A 20704-nucleotide genomic window follows, 5' to 3' on the forward strand; every position below is an offset into this window, starting at 1 on the left:
TTCCAGATCGTAAACCAGGGGTCTTGAGAGAGGTTAAGAACAGAGAACTGTAACCAGTGTCACTGAACAGAGGCAAAACTCTGGTGCCCCACAAATCATGGCAGCTTTGCATCTGTTACATATATTGGGGTCTTTCTGTTGAATCCATTCCATAACACAATCGATCAACCCCTTTACTGTACTGTTTGCTCCTGAGTGTGCCTCTACTCTGTTGGCTTCCCCCTGTGAAGGGGGCATTTTTAAATAATTTGGAAGGTTTGTATGATGTAAAAGCAAATCAAGCACAACAGCAGCTCAGCTGTCATCCCACTATCCCTTTAGATAAAAATCAAATCCCAGTTTAGAGACATAAATAAGATAAATATTTTGATATAACAAATCTCCGTACATGTTTTGCACAAGCATATGCCCCAAATTTTATTTCATCCTTGTTTGAAAATGTAATTTCAACAGGGTTGAATTTGATCCAGGTAAAAGAAATACTGAGTGTTACAGAGACTTCGTTTTAAAGATGCTTAATTGCACATTTCAGCATGCTGCAGTCATTGCTGGCAATCACCAACAGCATGGAACTCCAAGCGGAACATGATGGCCATTGCCAACTGCGTTAGACAGGATGCCCTACCAAACCCTTATTTACAGAACAAATTTCTTATTTCTCCAGATGACACCTACAAAAAATTCACATGTTCACAGAGGATTATAATTGGTAATAACTTATCAAACCCCTGTTTTTCAATTCCACTGTTTCAACACACGTGAAAAGAAGTGTTGGTAAATCATTCAGTATAGATGTTACTTTATCTACAACCCAAGGAGAATGACAGCTTTTCTCTCCAAAAGATGTCAAATGACTTAGTGTATATATTATTATATTCAGATCTTGACAGCTATCACACGGTAATTAATGTTTCTGGCTATATATAGTATATTGTGAAATACTCAGTTGTGTTTCCATTGTGCACAACAACAACTCCAACTGCCTCATTTCTACATTCTTTTATAAGCATTTTATATGCTCGGTGGGGGGACAGAAAAAACTTACTTAATCATTAAGCATTTTCTTTCTAAAAGCAAGTCATGCTGACTGTCCCAATTAATCAATGTCTGTGGGAGTCACAAAGGAAATCTAATGCACCATTTCTGTTTCTAAACACCAGACTTCTGTTTTTAAATGAAGAAATACACAGACAGCTATGTGTTTCTTATTATCGTATTGAAATATTTTTTGGAGTAGAGGTGGAAGCCAGCATCTTTCAGCCTACTAAAAGAAATTATTTTCAATACGACTTACTTGAATGAAAATTTAAAAAAAAAAATCAATAAACTGAGTTTCTGCTAAAGAGGAGATTGCCATGTAAACTTGCTTAAATATTTACGAGCCATTGAACGCACAGTCAATTTCATAACCTTCCCTACGCAGGTGAACCTGGGGGGCATAGGAATGTAGATCTGTTAGCACCAACCTGCTCTCAAGCATTTACTGGTCACTATTCCTGATGCAAACAGAAACCTGCATCTACTATGGGATTCACGACCCAAATTAGCCAAATCTCAAATACAGTGGCTTACTTTAAGCAAGGCACACAGGTCCCAGCATGGACACTTGGGAATGGCAAGTCTTCCACCTTATGACAGATGGATAGATTCCCCTTCTCAGTTGCCTCTGAAGGACAGACTCTAGGGGATCTATTGTCCTTCCCTGAGGAGATATTGGAACCCTCAACAAGTGGCTTGTTAGCCTGACAAAGCTAGTCATATGCTCTGAAATCAACTGTAAGTGCTAGGTGCACCTGGAGAGCCAAATGAAGACATACCTTAATCATAATATTATAGTCACCATATTAAGCAAATGCTGAAAGAGGAAACTTGCAGAGGACAAGAGTTTACAGGTGACCCCAAAACTCACCACCACTTCAACTGAAAGGACTGCTGGTCCTGACAGAAGTAAAAGGAAAATAGCTCCATGCTTTGGTGAAGTCCTTCCCTACAGCGCACACTTACACAATTCCCAAGGATTTCCCATTTTAGTGAGCAGCCCATTTTATTTAACATAGGAAATATTTTATTTTCCTGTAAATCAGGAGGTGGTCTACAAGAAGTCTTGATGCTATCAGAAGATCCAATTCCGTTAGCCTTAGTCTAGTAGTCCTTTTGGTCTCCAATGAACTAACCAGAGAAAGGAAGACAGCAGGATTTTGTAGTTAGGTCTTTATGTGTGCACACACTCAAGTTTCTCAATAACTTTATTTCCTAAGCCTACATCTTCCTCCCATTAAGAAACATTCTTATTCCAGAGAATAATTACTTTAAATATATTTTCATTATAATAAACCCCATAAAACACATATCAACACAACCCTTCTTAGTGCTGCTTTAAAAAAAAAAACAAAAAACAAAACCAAAAAACCACACACAACACCACCACCACCCCACACACAAGAAGCTATTAGTAGCTGGAATAGATGTGACATGTGTATAGTTTCTAGGCTGTTTACATACACCTACCAAACTACTTTTTCTTTCTACCAGTCTTGTAAATGTCAGGTACCTACTCCCTGACTTAGGTCAGATAAAGCAGCTGATTTTTGTCTTCTTAGAACTATGCCACAACAGAAAGCACTAGGTAATACTAGATAAAACTCTTTTGTTTTTAAGTTTTAAATTATATGATCAGCAAGCAACGTGTTATGTCTACAAATGAATTTCTTCAGTTCAATTGACTTTGTGACGGAAAAAAACTGTTCTCCATTAAGTTGTCCTGCAGCCCACTTCACACTATAATTTATCACTAGTTCTTTCCTTTGGAGTATTTTGCTAATACCATTGTTTTATATTCCTTTTTACAAAGCTACGTCCATGTAAAGTGTCTAATTACACACTGCAGAACGTCTGAATTTCCTTATTTCCTTGGCAAAGACAAGTTTTTTGTTAGATGTTTAGTGTTTACCCTGTGTCACTTTCAATATGGATTTTAATTTACACAAATAGGTCTTTCTTATTTACCCGGGGCCTCATTTTCTGCTTGGTTATACCAATGTAAATGAGGAGTAATTTAATTAAACAAAATACAGTTACAGTGATGGAAAATTAGCATAACTCAAAGAAAAGCCAGTCCACTGTTAGTAATAATTTCTATTATAGACTCCAGATTCTCATGCTCATACATCCTTTATAGAGCCAAAGCTGTAATAACAGTGATGTATTTTCACAGAAAAAAGAGTAGCATTTTCCTGCTCACAAAAAGGGCCTTCTTTTTCAGAGAGAATGTAGCTGGGCCACATTTATTTTTCTATTTGTATAGTAGTAGCCACAATTAATAATCATAATATTATGAAGTCTTTATAGTAGAGACCGTTTGCACATGCCTCAAGGCATCAAAAAAATCACATCTTTATAGCACTGAATCTCAGAATCAAACACTGTCTCACTCCATCACCTTTGGATAGCTTTGTTTCCCCCAAAAAAATTGTATTTCAATGTCTGTTTTTAAAATATATACATATGGTGTGATCAAGGAAGGAGAGAAAGAGCATTTATAAGACAATAGGCTAAAATAGCACTGTTTTGGAGGAAGTTTGATCACAGTTGTTTATAGTATACCATTAGCAATATGGCTTTGCAACTAGATTTTGAATATATATGTTTCCAGGAAAAACAACTGCAATATCTCAACTTAGTTACTGCAAATTGAAAAAGATGTTCAAGATGAAATTTATTTTCCCCTGACATGGAGTCTCAAGTACCATCTTTCATGCTCACAAACAAGAACATCCTGTGGATTTTAAATTGTCATGAGCAGGAGACCATTACTGCCATCATTTACAAAACAAGAATCTTTAATGAAAATGTCTAAGATCAACAAACAAACAAAACCAAACAAAAACACAACAAAAAAAACCAACAAAAACCACACCCACCACTTTAAAAAAGGCCTCACTTCTACTCCCTTCTCCTCAGCCCTGCCCTGACGGATGGTGTTGCTCACGGGTGTAACAGATCCAACAGACTTGGAACAACCAGTATGTCTGGCGACAATGATTGATTTCTGCAAGCAACTTTAAAGTTCAGACATACCATTTTTAGATAGGGGCAACCGGTTAATTTCTACAACAATAAATAACAAATGCTAGGAAGAATTGGACTTTGCTCAGATTATTTGTTCCCTTACACGTCCCTGACCTGCAGTGGCTTGGCTTCCTCCTCCGCCTAATAAACTGCAGGCAGACTTCAGCAGTACCTCCACAGAGGACAAGAGATAATTTATACATATGTCTGCATATACACATACTACACATATTTAAATATACACACACATCACACAAAGCATGGTAAGAAACAAATAGTCATGGTAAAAAAATGACTTGAGGAACAAGGAGGCACGAAGGGGCCACCTAAGAGGAGAGCTAGCATTAAGGTTGGTTATGAGCAGAGACAGCTATATGCCTTTAAGGCTTCGCAGCTCAGTTTTTAGGAGCTACTTCCAGCATTGCATCAGGATTTTTCTCTTAGCAGATAAGAAGTGAAGGTCGGACAGCATGTCATAAATCCCCGAGGACACATTATTGTTCATTTTTTACAGAAACCCAAAAGAAGGGCTCAGCTCCAGCCTTTGGCGTCCTACTGAGCACAGACATGCAGGACTATTGAATTTACACAACTTCATTCCTACACTGTAAAATCTACTAAAATAAACATATCCATGTAGTCGTCTTCCTCCCCACTTACCCGACTCTCACACACAAACTCAAAACAGTACTGAGCAGAAAAAAAAAAAAACCAACAAAAACCAAAACACCACACCACAACAATAAGACACCTTTATCAGCCTCAGCCATCTGTGTTCCTTTATTCTGATCCAAGTATTTTGGCAGACATGTGCGCCGCTTGCTCCAACCCCGTATCATCCTGCCCTGCAAGAAAGAGTCCACTCCCACTTCCTCCCCTCTCCACCAGCGCACGGGTCAAGCGGCGTTCTCAGTGTGTCGATTGCAGGACTTGAAACATAAGCCTCAATACCTTATTTTTTAATTAATTACGGTCTCACGTGATCACTTAACCTTATTCTGAGTAACCACAACCCCACTCGATAACATGGCACGGAGAAATAAACAGGTGATAAAACCCATGCAACTTTCAGTGCTGATCATAGGAGTTATTTGGAGTTGAGAAATTTACACGTAAAAATAAAATAAAACAAGCTGACTCCTTGAAAGTTGGAAATGCAGGAGTTAAGAATGATGTTAGAGAAAACAGTGGAAAGAAAATCTTTACTTCATGTAAGACCACCACCCCCATAAATTAGTTTCCAGACAATTTGACATGACCCTACTGGGGTTAAAATCTGGATTTTCATTAATTTGTTCATTGAAATCATAAAGGCCCAAATTCTTTTCTTAAAGCAGACAGGCATAAAAACTTTATTAGGCAACTTTCAAAGGGAATAGAATCGTGCTCAGAAAAAAGTCATTTAAATGCACACAAACAAAAATGCAGGTCTCTAAAGAACAAGAGTGCAATAAACTACTGAGTTTGCCTTCTGTTTCTAAACAGCCTTGTAATTGCAACATGTCTTCATACTTCAGACAGCATGACATTTTGATGGATTAAAAAGGTTTGGTGTATTGAAAAGAGTAAAGAATGGGGAATGCGGACAACCACCAGGAAATCTGAAGTGTAATATGATAAGAGAAAATCCCTATGGAAAATACAAGCTTTAAGCACATATACCACAGATGTGTACCATAGCCCAGCCATCTTATTTATTCCTCTAAACTATTTCAGGAGAATTATCTTAATTTATCAAAAATGATCCAGAAAGGACTTGACATGAAAAGCCCTCAACTCAGTTTTCCCTCTATCTCTCTGAGGAATAATTTATCTCCTAGTGCACTGCAAGGGAAACATAATCCCTTATTTCCCCATAGACAGTGCCTGTGGCAAACCCACACCTCTAGCTTAAAATTTTAAGTAGTGCCTTTTCTATCTTAATATACATATATGCCCTGTGAAATAAACTTGGTTTTTTCTCTCTCCCCAGCTTCTTCAGGATGCTACACATGAAGTTCTTGTTTTTATAGCTTATTGTTGAATTTATTTTGGCACTATCTAGTGTTGCACACTATTTAAATTCATTTAGCCAAGCAGGATACAAATTCGGAACATAGTTTAAAAAGAAAACCACTGATTTGGGTACAGGTGAAACATCATATACGCATTCTTAGAATTAATAGTCTCCTCCTGTATTATATTTCAAGAAATGTCACAGATACAAAAAATAAAACTTTTGCCTAAAACCCCAAAGAGGACTAGATATGAAGCACTTGCTTAAAATTTTAAGTTAACATTTTACTCATTCATATTCTAGATAGAAACACATCTTGAAATGGTCTCAAAGACATCAAAATTGAATATAACTCCAAATGAATCCTGAAGGAAAAAAAATTAAATTATTTTATAACTAAAGTTAACAAGCACTAGCATAACGCACTGGGTGAAAAATTGTCTTTTGTTTATTCTTTGCTTCACAGTAGATGTTACACTCACATCAGCAGCAATATCAGAGCAGAGCTATGAATCAGCCCAGAGCAGCTCCACATCTGACACCTGGCAGAAAGCCACTGGCAGGATCGCAGACCATGCTCCCAAAGGCAGGACGCGCACAGGAGTGCTGTTGCCCTGGTCCAGCTCTGCTTTCCAGGACAGGAATGAATCGCAAAGCTATGATGAGACCCCCAAAAGCTGTCACTCATAGCACAGCTCATTCCCATCAGCATCAGTGACTGTTATGCTCTGTACTAATAAGCTGCCCCATGACAGATAGATCTGTCTAAGGGCCTGGAAACGAGTCAGAAGTGACCTGTAAGACTCAAAGTCTCCAGCTTATCAGTTTTATCAGTGCTGTTTGTACACAGTTAAATAAGCAGATGAGCCCCCTGCGTAGATGTGGGGCAGGGCAGGCTGGGCACCGCAGTACAGCTCCGGTACAAAACCCGGGCTCACAGGGGAGGCAGGAGCACTGGACCTCTTGGCATCCTGCAGCAGTGTGCAGCAGAGGCCCAGAAGATACCTACCAATGTCACCCCTTCAAATAGCAGCTTTAGTGTTCTCTTTTAAAAAAAAATAAATATAAGGGCATAAAAGTCCCACACCAACCTTTCAGCGTTCAGGTGACTGAGGACATACTGCAGCGCAGCAGACACACGCATGCCACACCAAACAACACATGATGAGTTTGCTCCGAACCTTGATCACGTATCTCATATTGCAGAGGCAAGCACGTCCTTCTTATTTCCCTTCTGAATCTCCTAAAAGTTAACACAGTCACACTGCCATACTTCCCTCACCTTTTACACACTCCTTTGCTCATAACAGCAAGTTGGGACTTGATTCCTGCTTGGGAGTAGTCCAGATAGGTACTTGATGAGAACCGAAAATGTTAGAGGCAGATTCTACAGAGAAAACTACGGAGTTCCTTGACCCAGTTTGGTTGTTTTCCAAGCACATCCAACTGAGTGGCTGAAAAGAGAATTATTTTGACAGATGCAGGTACATGTGCATTTAGAAGAGCATAGCTAGCCATGAAAATGCAGATGTATGAAATTAAGAAAGTTATGATTGTGCGTTAACAATGATTGTACTTCACGTACTGGCCATGTGGCACATCTCACAACTATTCCCATTTGTTGCACTTAAAGATCTGTGAGAAAAAAAAACAAAACCAAAAACCTTTCTCTGTGTTTCAGCTCTATTAGAGGATCCAGATCAACTTCATGGGGCTCTTAGGAGTTAGCTTCCCTGCAGGGAACCCAAACTTGGCCAGGGGATGCCACCTCCAGGTCACAGGGTACAGAGAAGAGGAAGGTAATGCACTGTGAGAAGACGCTTTTCTCTAAAAGAAGGAGCCACCAAAGGTCCTTCCATCTGTCTGAGCCTCAGAGGCTGCTGAATGTTTTCACCACGAGTACACTTTTCTGTCTGTAGAGCTTGGTGTCTGGATGGATGTGTTAAATATAGTAGAACCCTTAATTCAAGATCACTGTGTCAATACAAGCAACAGCCTATAAACAGTGTGTATGTGCGAAGACGGCAGACTATGAAATGCTAAGGCAAACACTTCTTTTCATTACTTTTTGCATAGCTGTTGGCACATAAATTACCACTTCATAATAGGTTATTTGAAATTCTTTTGCATTAACTAATGTGACTATATGTATTTTTACAGTGCAATCATAGCTATCAGTTTCCATCTGTCCTACTGTCCTTTTGGTATGTTATTGCTCTGAGGAAATAAACAAAAATAGATTGCTATGAAAACAAACCTGGGTGACAGTCTAGACTAAGGGTCTAATTAAAAATAAGATTTATTAGAATAGAGAGAAAGATCATAGTAAAACAAAGATACAGTTTCTCTAACATATCTGGTATTATTCTTGGCAAAGTGAAGTGGCTATAAATTCACTGAAACAAATTAGTAGGGTACATCAGTACCATACTGATCTGGCATCACTTTTCCCAACTATGAGAAAAAAAGAAAAAAAGAAAAAAGTTAGGAAAACTCTTTGTTTTACTTCAATTCTAGTCACTGTAAATTTCTTTTGTAATTAGAACCCAAGAGTATTAGGGCTTGTCTACTCACACAGGTTTTGTACAGACACAATTAGACGGGTAAGAAACCAAAACAGCCTTAGCAGTAATGCCACTCCGTAGTCTAGACACAGTTAAAACAAACTGTACCAGCAGAACTATGTCATGCCAAGGGGTTCCTTTGATATAAATTAAAAGGGCACCTTGTTATTGGAGGGGTGGGAAGTGGCCCTTGTAGTGCTGGTTCAAAGTCCAACCTGAATCCAGTCTGAAAATACTCAGAAGAGACCATGGAAATACCTGTAGCCTCAATCTGTCAGCCAGAACATCTTTTGATGAGATGCAGCCTCAAGGTTCATGACATGCACCGGAAATGGGAAAAGACAATAGCAAAGATTTCGGGAGCCAACGACAATGCAGTCTTACCCCCGCAAAGCTCATGGTGACAGCTGGAGACACCAAGGGGGCAAGCAGGCTTTGGTGACCAGCTTCTGCAGTTCTCCTAAATGAACAGCCACCGATTGCCTCACCTAACACTAACATGTGGAAAGAAACCTGCACTCCAGCAGCTCCAGGGGGGTATCATTTTACATGGAAAAGGACCCGCTTCTTAACATCGATAGAACCCAAGAATCATTTAGAGATTTGTATGAAGAATTTAACACTTAGCAAAAATAAGCACATGAAAATTTTGCTCGGGTTTTTGGCTATTATTTCTAGTGTTTGCATTAGAGACACATGAAAAATAATATTTTCCATAATAAAGAATGTTGGTTTTAAAGTCTAGTGATTTTTAACATAAAAATTATGAAGTGACCTCACATGAAAAATGCCCAGAGGCTGCTCAAATAGCAAAGCAATGAGAAATTCTAGATATTAAGAAAACGTAGCAAGGCAGAATCATTAAAGAAATAAGAGAGGATGAATAAATGGACAACTCAATCAAAATCCAGAAGTTGGTTTTGAACAGTTTTTGACATCAGGCACATTCATCTCTCACTCTAGTTCAAGGAGAGCTCAGAGACCCCTTTTTAGATCAGTGCTAATGACAGCAATGACTGAAATAAATACACGTTTCTCAGAATCAGCAATATCAGCACTAGGAAAAAAAAAAAAAAGAACCACAACAAAAAACCACCAACACACACCACACACTGGCTTTGGAACTGAAACAAGGCAGCAGATTTTCATTGTTTACTCCAACATTTCGTAAGTAGTTTCCTTTGTCAAGCTACAATTAATGCACCATGTATCATTAAAGAATAAAACGATTTATAAATAGTATGAATACAAAGAGTACCCCATTGTTCTCATTTGTGCTGGTAAATATGAGACATGACAGATAAGACTTCTCTGAAGTGGGTTTCAAATTCACTTACGAAACTTAAGACCTCCACCGTTAGCCAGCTTGGTTTAAAAAGTAACACCCCCCATGTTTTGCCCCACCAATCCACCCCTTTCCCTCTCTCAAAGAGATATTAGGTCTAGCCCCACATCCCTGAAGCTGTACCCAGCCCAAACAGCACAAGGAATGCATCGTGCTCCTAAGGATCTCCTGCATATTCTGTTAGCCAGCATCTTCTCTTTCTTAGTCCGGGTTTCTGGAGCTCTGCACCAGGTATGTGTGATGGAAGAGACAGTTTTTGAGTACCTCCATCTCACTCCTAAGTCCAGCGAGGACCCATGGAGTGCAGGAGTGACACAGAGCTAGCTAAGTCTCAGGACCTAGGCTAAGCTGAGTCTAAAAGCCCCACATAAACTAGTTACATCATGCAATTGCATTTTTAAGGAGTCCGGGTTTCTGGAGCTCTGCACCAGGTATGTGTGATGGAAGAGACAGTTTTTGAGTACCTCCATCTCACTCCTAAGTCCAGCGAGGACCCATGGAGTGCAGGAGTGACACAGAGCTAGCTAAGTCTCAGGACCTAGGCTAAGCTGAGTCTAAAAGCCCCACATAAACTAGTTACATCATGCAATTGCATTTTTAAGGCTATGGCTGCAGTTCACACTGAACCGAGGCAAAATGTTCTATAATTTTTCTTTCCAGGAGGAGAGGGCCATTCCTTCTGCCCGTCTTCATTAACTTCCAGATCTTTACCATACCAGCAGTACACATTGTCCAAAATCTCCACATCTTGCCTGACTAAAGAACAAATGAGTTTTTTTCCTAGACTATGAATCCAAGTTGGGAGATAAAAGCTTCCCCCAATGTGGAAGTCCAAGATTCCCAATAGTGCCAGTCATGGAACGTAGCACAAGAACCAGCCATGAATGTACAAATGCAAAAGAAAACTCAGCGCCCCATGTTTCCCTGTCTGAAAATGAAGACAATAACCCCTCTTTTGAGAGCATGGTAACATTCACAGGTAAAAAGTGCTACTAGGATCATTGATCTGCCTCTCCAAGCATTCCCATTTTCAAATCAATACCATCTCTAGATATTTCATTAAAAGTTTACACACTTTCCTCATGTATAACCTTCTCATCCTTCTTTGGAATCTATGAACCTGTGTAAAGTATATGAGAGATGTTCAGCTCGAAAATTTTACTCTCTCATTTATCATACATGATAGACAGGTTAGCACCACTGCTCCCTAGCAAACCCACTGCTCCTTTCAAGGAAGCTGTCCACTCAAGGGTTAAACATGCAAACTAGAGATCCTGTCTAATTCCGTTTAATCCCTAGTAACACAGCACAGAAGATGAGGTATTGTCCCTGGGTTCCTATTATTACTGCCAGCCGAGAAACAGGGTACAACATATGACCACCCAAAACATCCCACAGCACACAATCATTGTTTTGGGAGGCAGGATTGAATAAAGTCACCTGGTTTTCAGGCGATGCTAGTACGCATTAGTCATTTTATATTAAATATAAAATCACAACCATGAGACCCTCAGCCTTGCCTGAAGAGGTTAAAAGAGAATTTATGTTGGAGAGCCCTGAGAAAGGAGCTAAGGAATTGCCGAGCTTTTTCTTTCAGCCGAAACACATAAAAATGCATAAAATGGCAAACAGAAGGGCTCCCTTCAGGAAACCTCCATTATTTTTTTTCTTATCCAAGAACAGCAGCGCAACACCTCATGACTAATACAAGAGGGGGAAAAACTAAGACTGATCACAGAACATGTTCACACGATGTCAAACCATCTGGTTTGTCATTGTAGATTACAAAGAAATAGGCTAAAAGCCCAAACTTTAAAAAAAAAAGCTTTCAAATTCAAATAATATCTATTCAAAATTACACCCCTTAGCTGTAAAATACAATGGAACAAGCACTGGGGTTTTCTTTGCAAAGTATTTGGTACTTTGAACATGAAGTTTTGTCTCGCAACTTGCACATTTCTGACACCCCACCTCCCCCCCCTCAACTGTTCTCTCCATATAGTAATAACAAACACAGAAACATTTACAAATATACACCCTAGTGCTAAAAAAAATAAAAATCCACAAACTGTAAACAAACTGCTCTTTGTTTTCTAAGCTCTCTGCTGTTGCTTTACTGAAAATACAATGTAACCCTTCAGTTTCAAGGCATGTCCCCTGCTTTGGGTTCAGAAGGGGATTTCACCACAGTCCTGACATTGCATAGCTCTCCCCTTCGACCCTCTCTTCAGAAAGCGCTAGTATCCAACCCCAGCAGCTACACAATCAGTGGATCTACAGTCTGATCCTACAGGGCAAACCCCAGGGATGGATGAGAAAGACTGGAAAGAGACTTTTTAAGTTGGAGCACTGGGTGGATTTTTTTTTTTTTATCAACTGTATCAAAAAAAGTGGAGTTTAGTGACAGAATTTAGGAAAAAATAAAATCACACTATGTCCCAAGGACAAGGATTGATTCGCTTCTAGAGTAAGTGGTTTCACAGAAGCCTGCTCTTCTTTCATACTGTCTGCTGGCTAGACAAAGCCTAGCCACTGCTTTGAAGCTGTAAATATCTCTGCTTCACACTAGGCATCAGCCACCCAAATCTATTCCTAAAGTCTGCATTAGAAAAAAGATCTATTAACTTTCTTTCTACTGCTGCTCTCTTCATCAATCTCAGCCAGCAAGTTTAACACGGGGTGGCTCTGAGTGCTCAGTGTTCACTCATGTACCACAGCACAATTAAGGTGATGCCTGCTACCAGGGAAGAAGGCGTAGCAGGCAGTGAAGAATTATATAAAAGTTTGGCATATCCTTTTCCTTAACCATATTCAGAAACAAAATCCAACAGATTTTTTATAAGAGAAGAAAGAAAGAAAATACACAATACTCAAGCTTTTTCCTTGGGAAGGAGGGGCAGGGGGAAACCACAAAACTTATATTCAGATTATATGTTCAGAAAGCTGTCAGGTACGGTGGTACCAGGCCCATAAGGTTTTGTCTGCACATGTGCTTTACAACTTACTTCTCAAGGGGGAATCTAAAAATCAGTCAGTCTTCATCTTGACGTGTATATACCAAAAAAAAGTTGAAGACATTATTAAAATTTGGCTCTTTAGATATTCTAGAGCTTCACACACATTCATCGTCCCTCGTCAGTACTCTGGTTATACCACTACTCAAGTCATCACTGGACTGGCAGTGATGCCAGAGGACTTGCATAAAAAGTTAAACCTCCTGAATTACACATTTGATGCATGAAGACTTTTGCAGGTATCTGCTTTAAGGTGGGTTTCCAAAGGTAAGTGTTCATGCACTTGGGTACTAGCTGTTTTTTATGAAAGAAGATTGGCAGCCAACTCCAAGACCAAAATGTGTGCACTGCATACATCAAACCAAAAGCAAAAAAAAAAAAGTTGCCAGCCAAAAGCAACATGGAAAAAAGCTGCACTGCTTATTCAGCACCCACTGACAGTCAGCTTGCACAAAGAATGTCACTATAGTAGTTCTTGTTCAAGTGTGAGACAGCAAAAGCCATTCCACAGAAATTCAATCAGTCCAGAGAAAGACTACATATGGTTATGTTTTTTAAAGTTGATAGCTGATTATAATTTATAATATATTTCCAAAGAAGCACAGTTAGCTAATTACATTTGGGAGAAGAAGCATTTTAGATGCTCTAAAGATACAACCAGTAATAGAAAATCCTAGCTCCCAACTATTGCTTTCAATGTTCTTTACAGAATAAAACATTTGCTTTTGATTTCAGAAGTGGTTCATATTCAACAATGTAAAATTTGTTTAGAATTTCAATGGTTGTTCTCTTCCCTGCTCACCAAATACTCGTATTAAATACTTTTACAACGTGCAAGACTATTGGAACCATGGGGTCTCCTATGAATCCTTCTCCAGTCAAGAAACTTCTTGATCATGTGGGCAAACTCCAAGTAGAAGGACTGTGACCCAAATATCACTGACAAAGGCTTAACCATCAAAAACAACTGCCTGTCAAGACAAAATATGACATAATAAGAAAAAAAATTGTAAAGGTTTGCTGTTTTACAAATTACTAGCAGAAATACAAAGACCTATATAACTGGAATCCTCATAAAAACAGCATGAATTATTTAAATCAGCAGCACTACTAGAACTGGTCATTTTCCAATACACTACTGCTCTCCAAAACACGATCATCAACAGCACATAGCACACAGGCTAAGATGAGCTCTCGCATACATGCGAGGTTTCTTAACCTGAGTTTGAACAGTGCTCAAACTCCCTGCCTAACAATCATTTGTAGAGCAGCCGTTACTGCCAGTGTAGGAGAGTGAGGTTACATACATATACAGATCATACTTAAACTACAGGAAAAACAACAAGAAAGTTGCTATGAAGAGAAAAAGCTACAGCTGATAAGCATTAGAAATATCACATCTGCTAAAATCAAAAAGAAGAAAAACACTAGAGTATCCTTGGTGGCTCAAAACTAAGACATAATTCCCAAGAGGAAATATAGCTGGGGGTAACACCTGGGATGCACAGGGCTACGCAATACTGAGGTAATACGTTCAGCTGGCAAAGGAAATGGCTGAACCACTACACACTACCAGCATCCTCTGCTGGTTGACCCATTCGGCAGTGCCAGCCCCAAACTTCCAGGAAATGCAAATTAAATGGCTCATAGTGAAGCATGGAAGGCAGCTCCAGAAGATGGGGCAACTGAAAGCACACACAGGCTTCTCCGTATTCCCATAGAAAACGGCAAGAATGGTGTCAACTATGAGCTCTGTGGCTCAATTACCAGGCAGAGTGAATAAAATACGTACTTCACAGATGGTGTTTCAAACCTGCTTTCCACCCTTTGCTCCTCAAGCTAGTCATGCAGAGAACATCTGAAGACCCTTCAGTCAAAGCAAACAGCTTTGTGATATGGAAAGCTGCCAGCTAAAATGTTACACTTTTACCGGCTGCCACATCCAAGAACAGAAACAAGACCATTTCCCTACTCATCAGTGAGGGTGAAGAAGTAACCTAAATTGTAGATGCACGAGTAGACCTATCTGATAGGCTTAACCAGGCAGGGACATCAAGCACATCCAAGACTTGAGACCTTAGATGAGCTGTTCAGAGAGCAATCCCCTACTGGCCAGCTCTCAAATACTGACACAGTGACTACTGAAAGAAGTTCAGTTACTGTCCACATAGGAATAGAAAGACTAAAATAATTAATGACTGCTAAAATGAGAAGGCATGCAAAACTCCAAAATGCCTGTGATTAGCACTTTTAGGACCTGAAGTATTTAGTACCTAAAATTTATTCAACCAACATTGTGTCTACAGTAGCCAAATTTAAGCATTGCACCTAAGCCTGACCCAAATTTCTAGAGGCAGCTTTGGGAAAACAGTTCGACATACACTAATTAAACAGTTATCCTTAATAAACAGCAGACTTAGCTTTCGGGTCTTCTGCTGTGTACTACCACCTGTAAAACAGCTAACAATAAATACATAAAATGGCTCATTTAAAAAGCAAACAGGTAAATAATTACTGAATAAAAAGCTTTACCTCTGCTCGTTGTGTGCGGGGCAAAACAGATGACTTCTCAATGGCATAAACATCCACCAAGTAGAGACGCGCTCCTTGCTCCCTGTCCAAAATGGCAGCAGTCTGGATGACACCGGTATGGCGTCCGATGGTAAAGAGGCGCCCGAGACTCTTATCTTCGCATCGGACAGACACAATGTAATATTCCACCTGAGCTTCGGAGCCTCGCGGACTTGACGCTTCAATAGATATCACGTTTGTCCCAATAGGCTCCCCCTCTTTTAAGATAGTTACGTATTTCGGCTGAGTGAAGACGGGCCCATCAACCCCTTGCAGAATTATAGTCATCTCGGTGGTGGATTTTCTCCTTTCAGGGCCAAGATCTGTGGCAGAAACTATGAGATTGTATATGAGTTGAGAAGGCACCAAAGCTGATGCTACTCTTAAATCTCCGCTATAGCGATCCACAATGAAGGTTTCAGTATCTCCATTGATTATTTCATATTCCACTTCTCCGTTGGCGCCCTCATCAGGATCTGCCGCAATAATTGTCGTGAGGATCGAACCGATCACAACTGAAGGGTCGGCTGCAAGAGCATTTTGCGAGATGAAAACAGGAACATTGTCATTTTGATCCGTCACCAAAATGGTCACATTCTTCAAAGCAAATCGTCTGGACTCCACAGGAACAGCCTGATCAGTGGCTTTGACTGTTAACTCAAAGAGATTAGCAAACTCACGATCTATCTCAGCATTGGTAAATATTGTCCCTCTTGCTTCATCTATACGGAAATGATTACCCCTTGGCATCTGTTGAATGATTGCATATGTTAGCTGCCCATTAATATCCGCATCTGGATCATGAGCAGTCACAGAAATGACAGAGCTACCAACAGGAACGTTCTCAACAATAGATTTAAAGATGTCCCCCGGAGGAAAATTAGGAGGGTTGTCATTAAAATCCCTAACGTGTATTACTACTGACATCGTAGATGACCGTGGTGGCCTTCCTTGGTCTTTTGCTGTTATATTTAGTTTATACAAAGATTGTGTCTCAAAGTCCAGTTTCTTTGCAAGAAAAATACTACCAGTGTTGGGACTGATGCTAAAGGTCCCGTGATTGTTTGTCCCCGTAATGCTATAGTGGAGGTCCGCATTGTCACCTGAATCAGAGTCAGTGGCAGTGACAGATGACACTAGTTCACCAACTCTCATATTTTCCAAGACATCCACTAACAAGGCTGATTTAGGGAAGGAAGGACTGTTGTCATTTTCATCCAATACATCAATGCTCAACATGCAAGTTGAACTTAGGGAATCTGCTCCAGAGTCTACCGCTTGGATGACAAGTGAATATGACGCAGTAGCTTCATGATCTAGTTTGCCTACTAAGGTCACTTGGCCCGTGCTACTCTCTATTGCAAACTGGTTTTCCTCATTTCCCTTGATTACAGAGTAGTGAATCAATCCATTAACCCCTTCATCGACATCTGAGGCAGAAACTCTAAGAACTTGCGTGAGATTTGCTGCCAATTCTGATATAGTAGCTTGGTAAAGATCTTTCAGAAATTTGGGGGCATTATCATTGATATCTTTCATGTAGATTTGCACAGTTGCCTGATCCTTTAGAGGCTTCGGCAACCCCTGATCTGTTGCTATTACACTGAGACTAAATACTGCTGCTCCCCTTTGCCTCATAAGAGCTTCTCTGTCAAACTGATGAGTGCTTCTTATTTCCCCAGTTACCGTGTTCAGCTCAAAATCCGGTTGCATATGCTCAAATGAGTACCTGACTTCACCATTTGGCCCAAAGTCTTTATCTACAGCATTTATTTTACCTACATACGATCCACCTCGCTGCTCCTCTTCAAAATAAAACACATAGTTGGTACTGTTGAACAGGGGCCTATTATCATTTACATCTTCCAGAATAACAGTAACATTGACAGTAGCGTTGAGCGGTTCTACTGCTCTATCAGAGGCAACAACCAGTAAAATATATCTCTCCTGAAGTTCACGGTCCAGTTCACTCTTTATATACAGCTGACCATCTGGGAATATGCCAAAGGCATCCCCAGTATTTCCTTCAATTATACTATAAGCTATTTCACCATTCACTCCAGAGTCTTTGTCAGAAGCCTGCACCTTAAAAAACCTAGAATTCACAGGCTCTGACTCCAAAATAGTAATTTCATAAGAAAGCTGGTCAAACACAGGAGAGTTATCATTTACATCATGGACAGAGACAGTCAGGATAAAGTTAGAGGACAGCTGTGGCACTCCCATATCCGAGGCCAGGATTTCAACCTGATAAGACCCAGCATTTATATCAAGTGGCCCTATTAAGCTTATGGCACCTGTTTGTTCATTGATTGAAAACAAGCCCTTTGGGTTTTGCTTAAGGCTGTAAAGGACCACACCATTAACACCTTCATCAGGATCAAGAGCTTTGGCCTGGAATATGGTATGCCCAGCTTTCCAGTTTTCAACCACATTTACACTTTCCACCGCATGAATAAAGTGTGGGGAATTGTCATTTAAATCTTTGACAGTTATATTGACCATAGTGTCTCCAGTTATCGCCCCACCACTAGCAACCACCTTCAGCTGGTAAAACGCTTGCTCCTCCCTGTCAATAACACTGGCTGTGGTGATCTGTCCCGTCACTCTGTTGATGGCAAACATGCCCCTCTGGTCACCTGTCGTAATCAGGTAACTGATGTTGGTATTGAGGTCCATGGTAGAAGCAAAAACAGTACCTACATGGTAACCTAGGGCAACATTTTCAAAGACAACAAAACTGTACATGCCCTGGCTGAAGACAGGTGGATTGTCCTGGGTGTCCAAGACAGTGATGGTGACAATGGCCTGGTTCTGTGACTGAAGATGGCCACCATCAGTGGCCACGATCTGCAACTGGTAAGCAGTTTTCTCCTCCCTATCAAGGGCTATTTTGGTTGCAATGACCCCTGTCTGGCCATGGACCTGAAACCTGGAAGTATCTCCAGCTGAGATGCTGTACTTCACTGTCCCATTGGGTCCCAGATCAGGGTCCGTGGCAGACACTGTGGTCACATAGGTGCCAGCTGGCTCATTCTCTTGGATATGGGCAAAATACTGAACAGGATAAAACACAGGGCTATTGTCATTCACATCCAGGAGACTCACATTAACTCGGACTATTGAAGAAAGGGGAGGAGAGCCTAAATCAGTGGCTAGGACCTGCAGGGAGAAGTGAGCCTGCTCCTCCCGGTCCAGCTGTGAGATGGTGCTAAGCTTGCCTGACACAGGATCCAAGCGAAAGATCTGGCGAGGGGCCGCTGAGGAGGAGCCAACCCCTGCCAGCGTCGGCTCAGCTTCCTGCAGAGAGAAGCGGACAGTCCCATTGTCTCCCAGGTCCCCATCAGTGGCACTCAGGACCAGCAGCTCAGTTCCTGAGAGGGAGTTTTCAGCCAGGGACACCTGATAGCCCTCAGGTTGACTGAAGCGAGGTTTGTTGTCGTTGACATCCAGGATGGTAACCACCAGCTGTGCGTAGGAGAACTTGGGCTGCACCCCCTGGTCGCGTGCACTGATGTTGAGCACCACCTGAGAAGCCGTCTCCCGGTCCAGGCTGCTGGAGATGGACGTGCCCACAGCATGCCCAGTGGTGCCGCCCTCGGGGCCAGCCGTGGTGACCAGCCCACTGTGCTCGCTGATGCGAAACCAGCCAAGCTCATTGCCCGAGACGATGCTGTATTTGAGGTTGGCATTGAGGCCTGAGTCACGGTCCGTGGCACTCAGGCCCTGCACATAGCTGCCCTGAGGCATCTCCTCACTGATGTTCACCCTGTAGACCGACTGCCCGAAGACAGGAGGGTGGTCATTAATGTCATTCACAAAGATCACTAGGCTAGCTACCGATGAGCGGCTCACGGGAGCTGCCACCGTCCCATCGGGGGAAAGGGAAGAAGTGGGGGAGCCCAGGGGTGGCGACAGGGCCCCGTAGTTATCAGCCACCGCCACTGTAAGGTTATAGGCCGGGATGCGCTCCCGGTCCAATGCAGCTGCAACCTTTATAAGGCTGAGATTGGGTACCTTACTGCTGTGTACCTCAAAGTGTCGCTGCTCATTTCCCGCCAGGATCGAGACAGAGATGTTCCCGTTGGCTGCGGGGGAGTCGGCATCACTCACCGTCAGCAGGGCCACCACCGTGCCAGGGGCTGCGTTCTCATCCACGGAGGCAAAGCGGGAGGTGGCCGGGAAATAGCGAAATTTCACCCGGGGCTCGTTGTCATTGACGTCGAGCAGGCGAATGACAGCCTCAGCCCGGCCGCTCAGTGCCGGCACCCCTCGGTCCACGGCCTGCACCGTCAGAGAGTACTGTTGTCGCAACTCGTAGTCCAAGTGCTCCCGGATGCGGATCACCCCGCTCTCAGGGTCCACCTCAAACGGCAGGCTGCCAGCACCCTCGCCACCACCACCGCCATCACCTCCTTCCAGGCGGTAGCGGATGTCAGCATTGGTGCCCTCATCAGCATCAGCTGCAGTCACCTGGAGAACACTGGCCCCAACAGGCGCATCCTCAGGCACTCGTGCCTGGTACAGAGTCTGACTGAAGATGGGTGGGTTGTCATTGATGTCCTGGACGGTGACGTTGACCTGAAGGTACCCCCGCCGACGTGGCTCACCCTTATCCTCAACTTGCACCAAAAGCTGGTAGGTGGGGGTGGCCTCCCGGTCCAGCCCTCCCCGGGAAACCAGGTGCAAGAAAGCTCCTTCACCGCTGGGGTTAAGGGTGATGTTGAGCCGGAAACATCCCTCCTCGTTGCCAGCCACAATGCGGTAGGAGCTGTGGTCCACGCCGTTGGTGCCGCTGTCGGCATCGGTGGCCGTGTCCAGGATAAGCTGGCGCCCACTGCCCGTGTCCTCCTTGAAAGTCACCACGATGGAGGGGTCGGGGAAGACGGGCGCGTTGTCGTTGAGGTCGAGCACCAGGACCCGCACCTCGCTGGGGTAGGTGGGCTGGCTGGAGAGCACCACCAGGTCCACCACATCGCTGGCCAGGCTCTCGCGGTCGATGGTAGCTCGGGTGTGCAGAGCTCCCGAGGTGGCGTTGATGGAGAAGAGGGCGTGATGCTCGCTCAGGCGGTAGGTGAAGCCGGGGCGGGTGGCGATGGTGCCCACCCAGGTGCCGGGCGGCTGCTCCTCCAGCACCTGGAAGACC

At 42.3% G+C, this 20704-nt stretch overlaps 1 protein-coding gene across 1 annotated transcript in view; it reads right to left on the minus strand.

The window, feature by feature from the left end:
- Positions 1–20700, minus strand: part of FAT4 (FAT atypical cadherin 4) — a gene marked incomplete at both ends in the record, with an annotated part of 122684 nt that extends 101984 nt beyond the window's left edge. The window contains one exon of the mRNA XM_010150897.1: positions 15520–20700. Within this exon, the coding sequence (XP_010149199.1) occupies positions 15520–20700 (5181 nt within the window). The remainder of the gene's footprint in view (positions 1–15519) is intronic.
- Positions 20701–20704: the final 4 nt, after the last annotated feature.

The sequence above is a fragment of the Eurypyga helias genome, unplaced genomic scaffold (assembly GCF_000690775.1).
Source record: "Eurypyga helias isolate BGI_N326 unplaced genomic scaffold, ASM69077v1 scaffold3074, whole genome shotgun sequence".
In the NCBI taxonomy this organism is placed as follows: Eukaryota; Metazoa; Chordata; class Aves; order Eurypygiformes; family Eurypygidae; genus Eurypyga; species Eurypyga helias.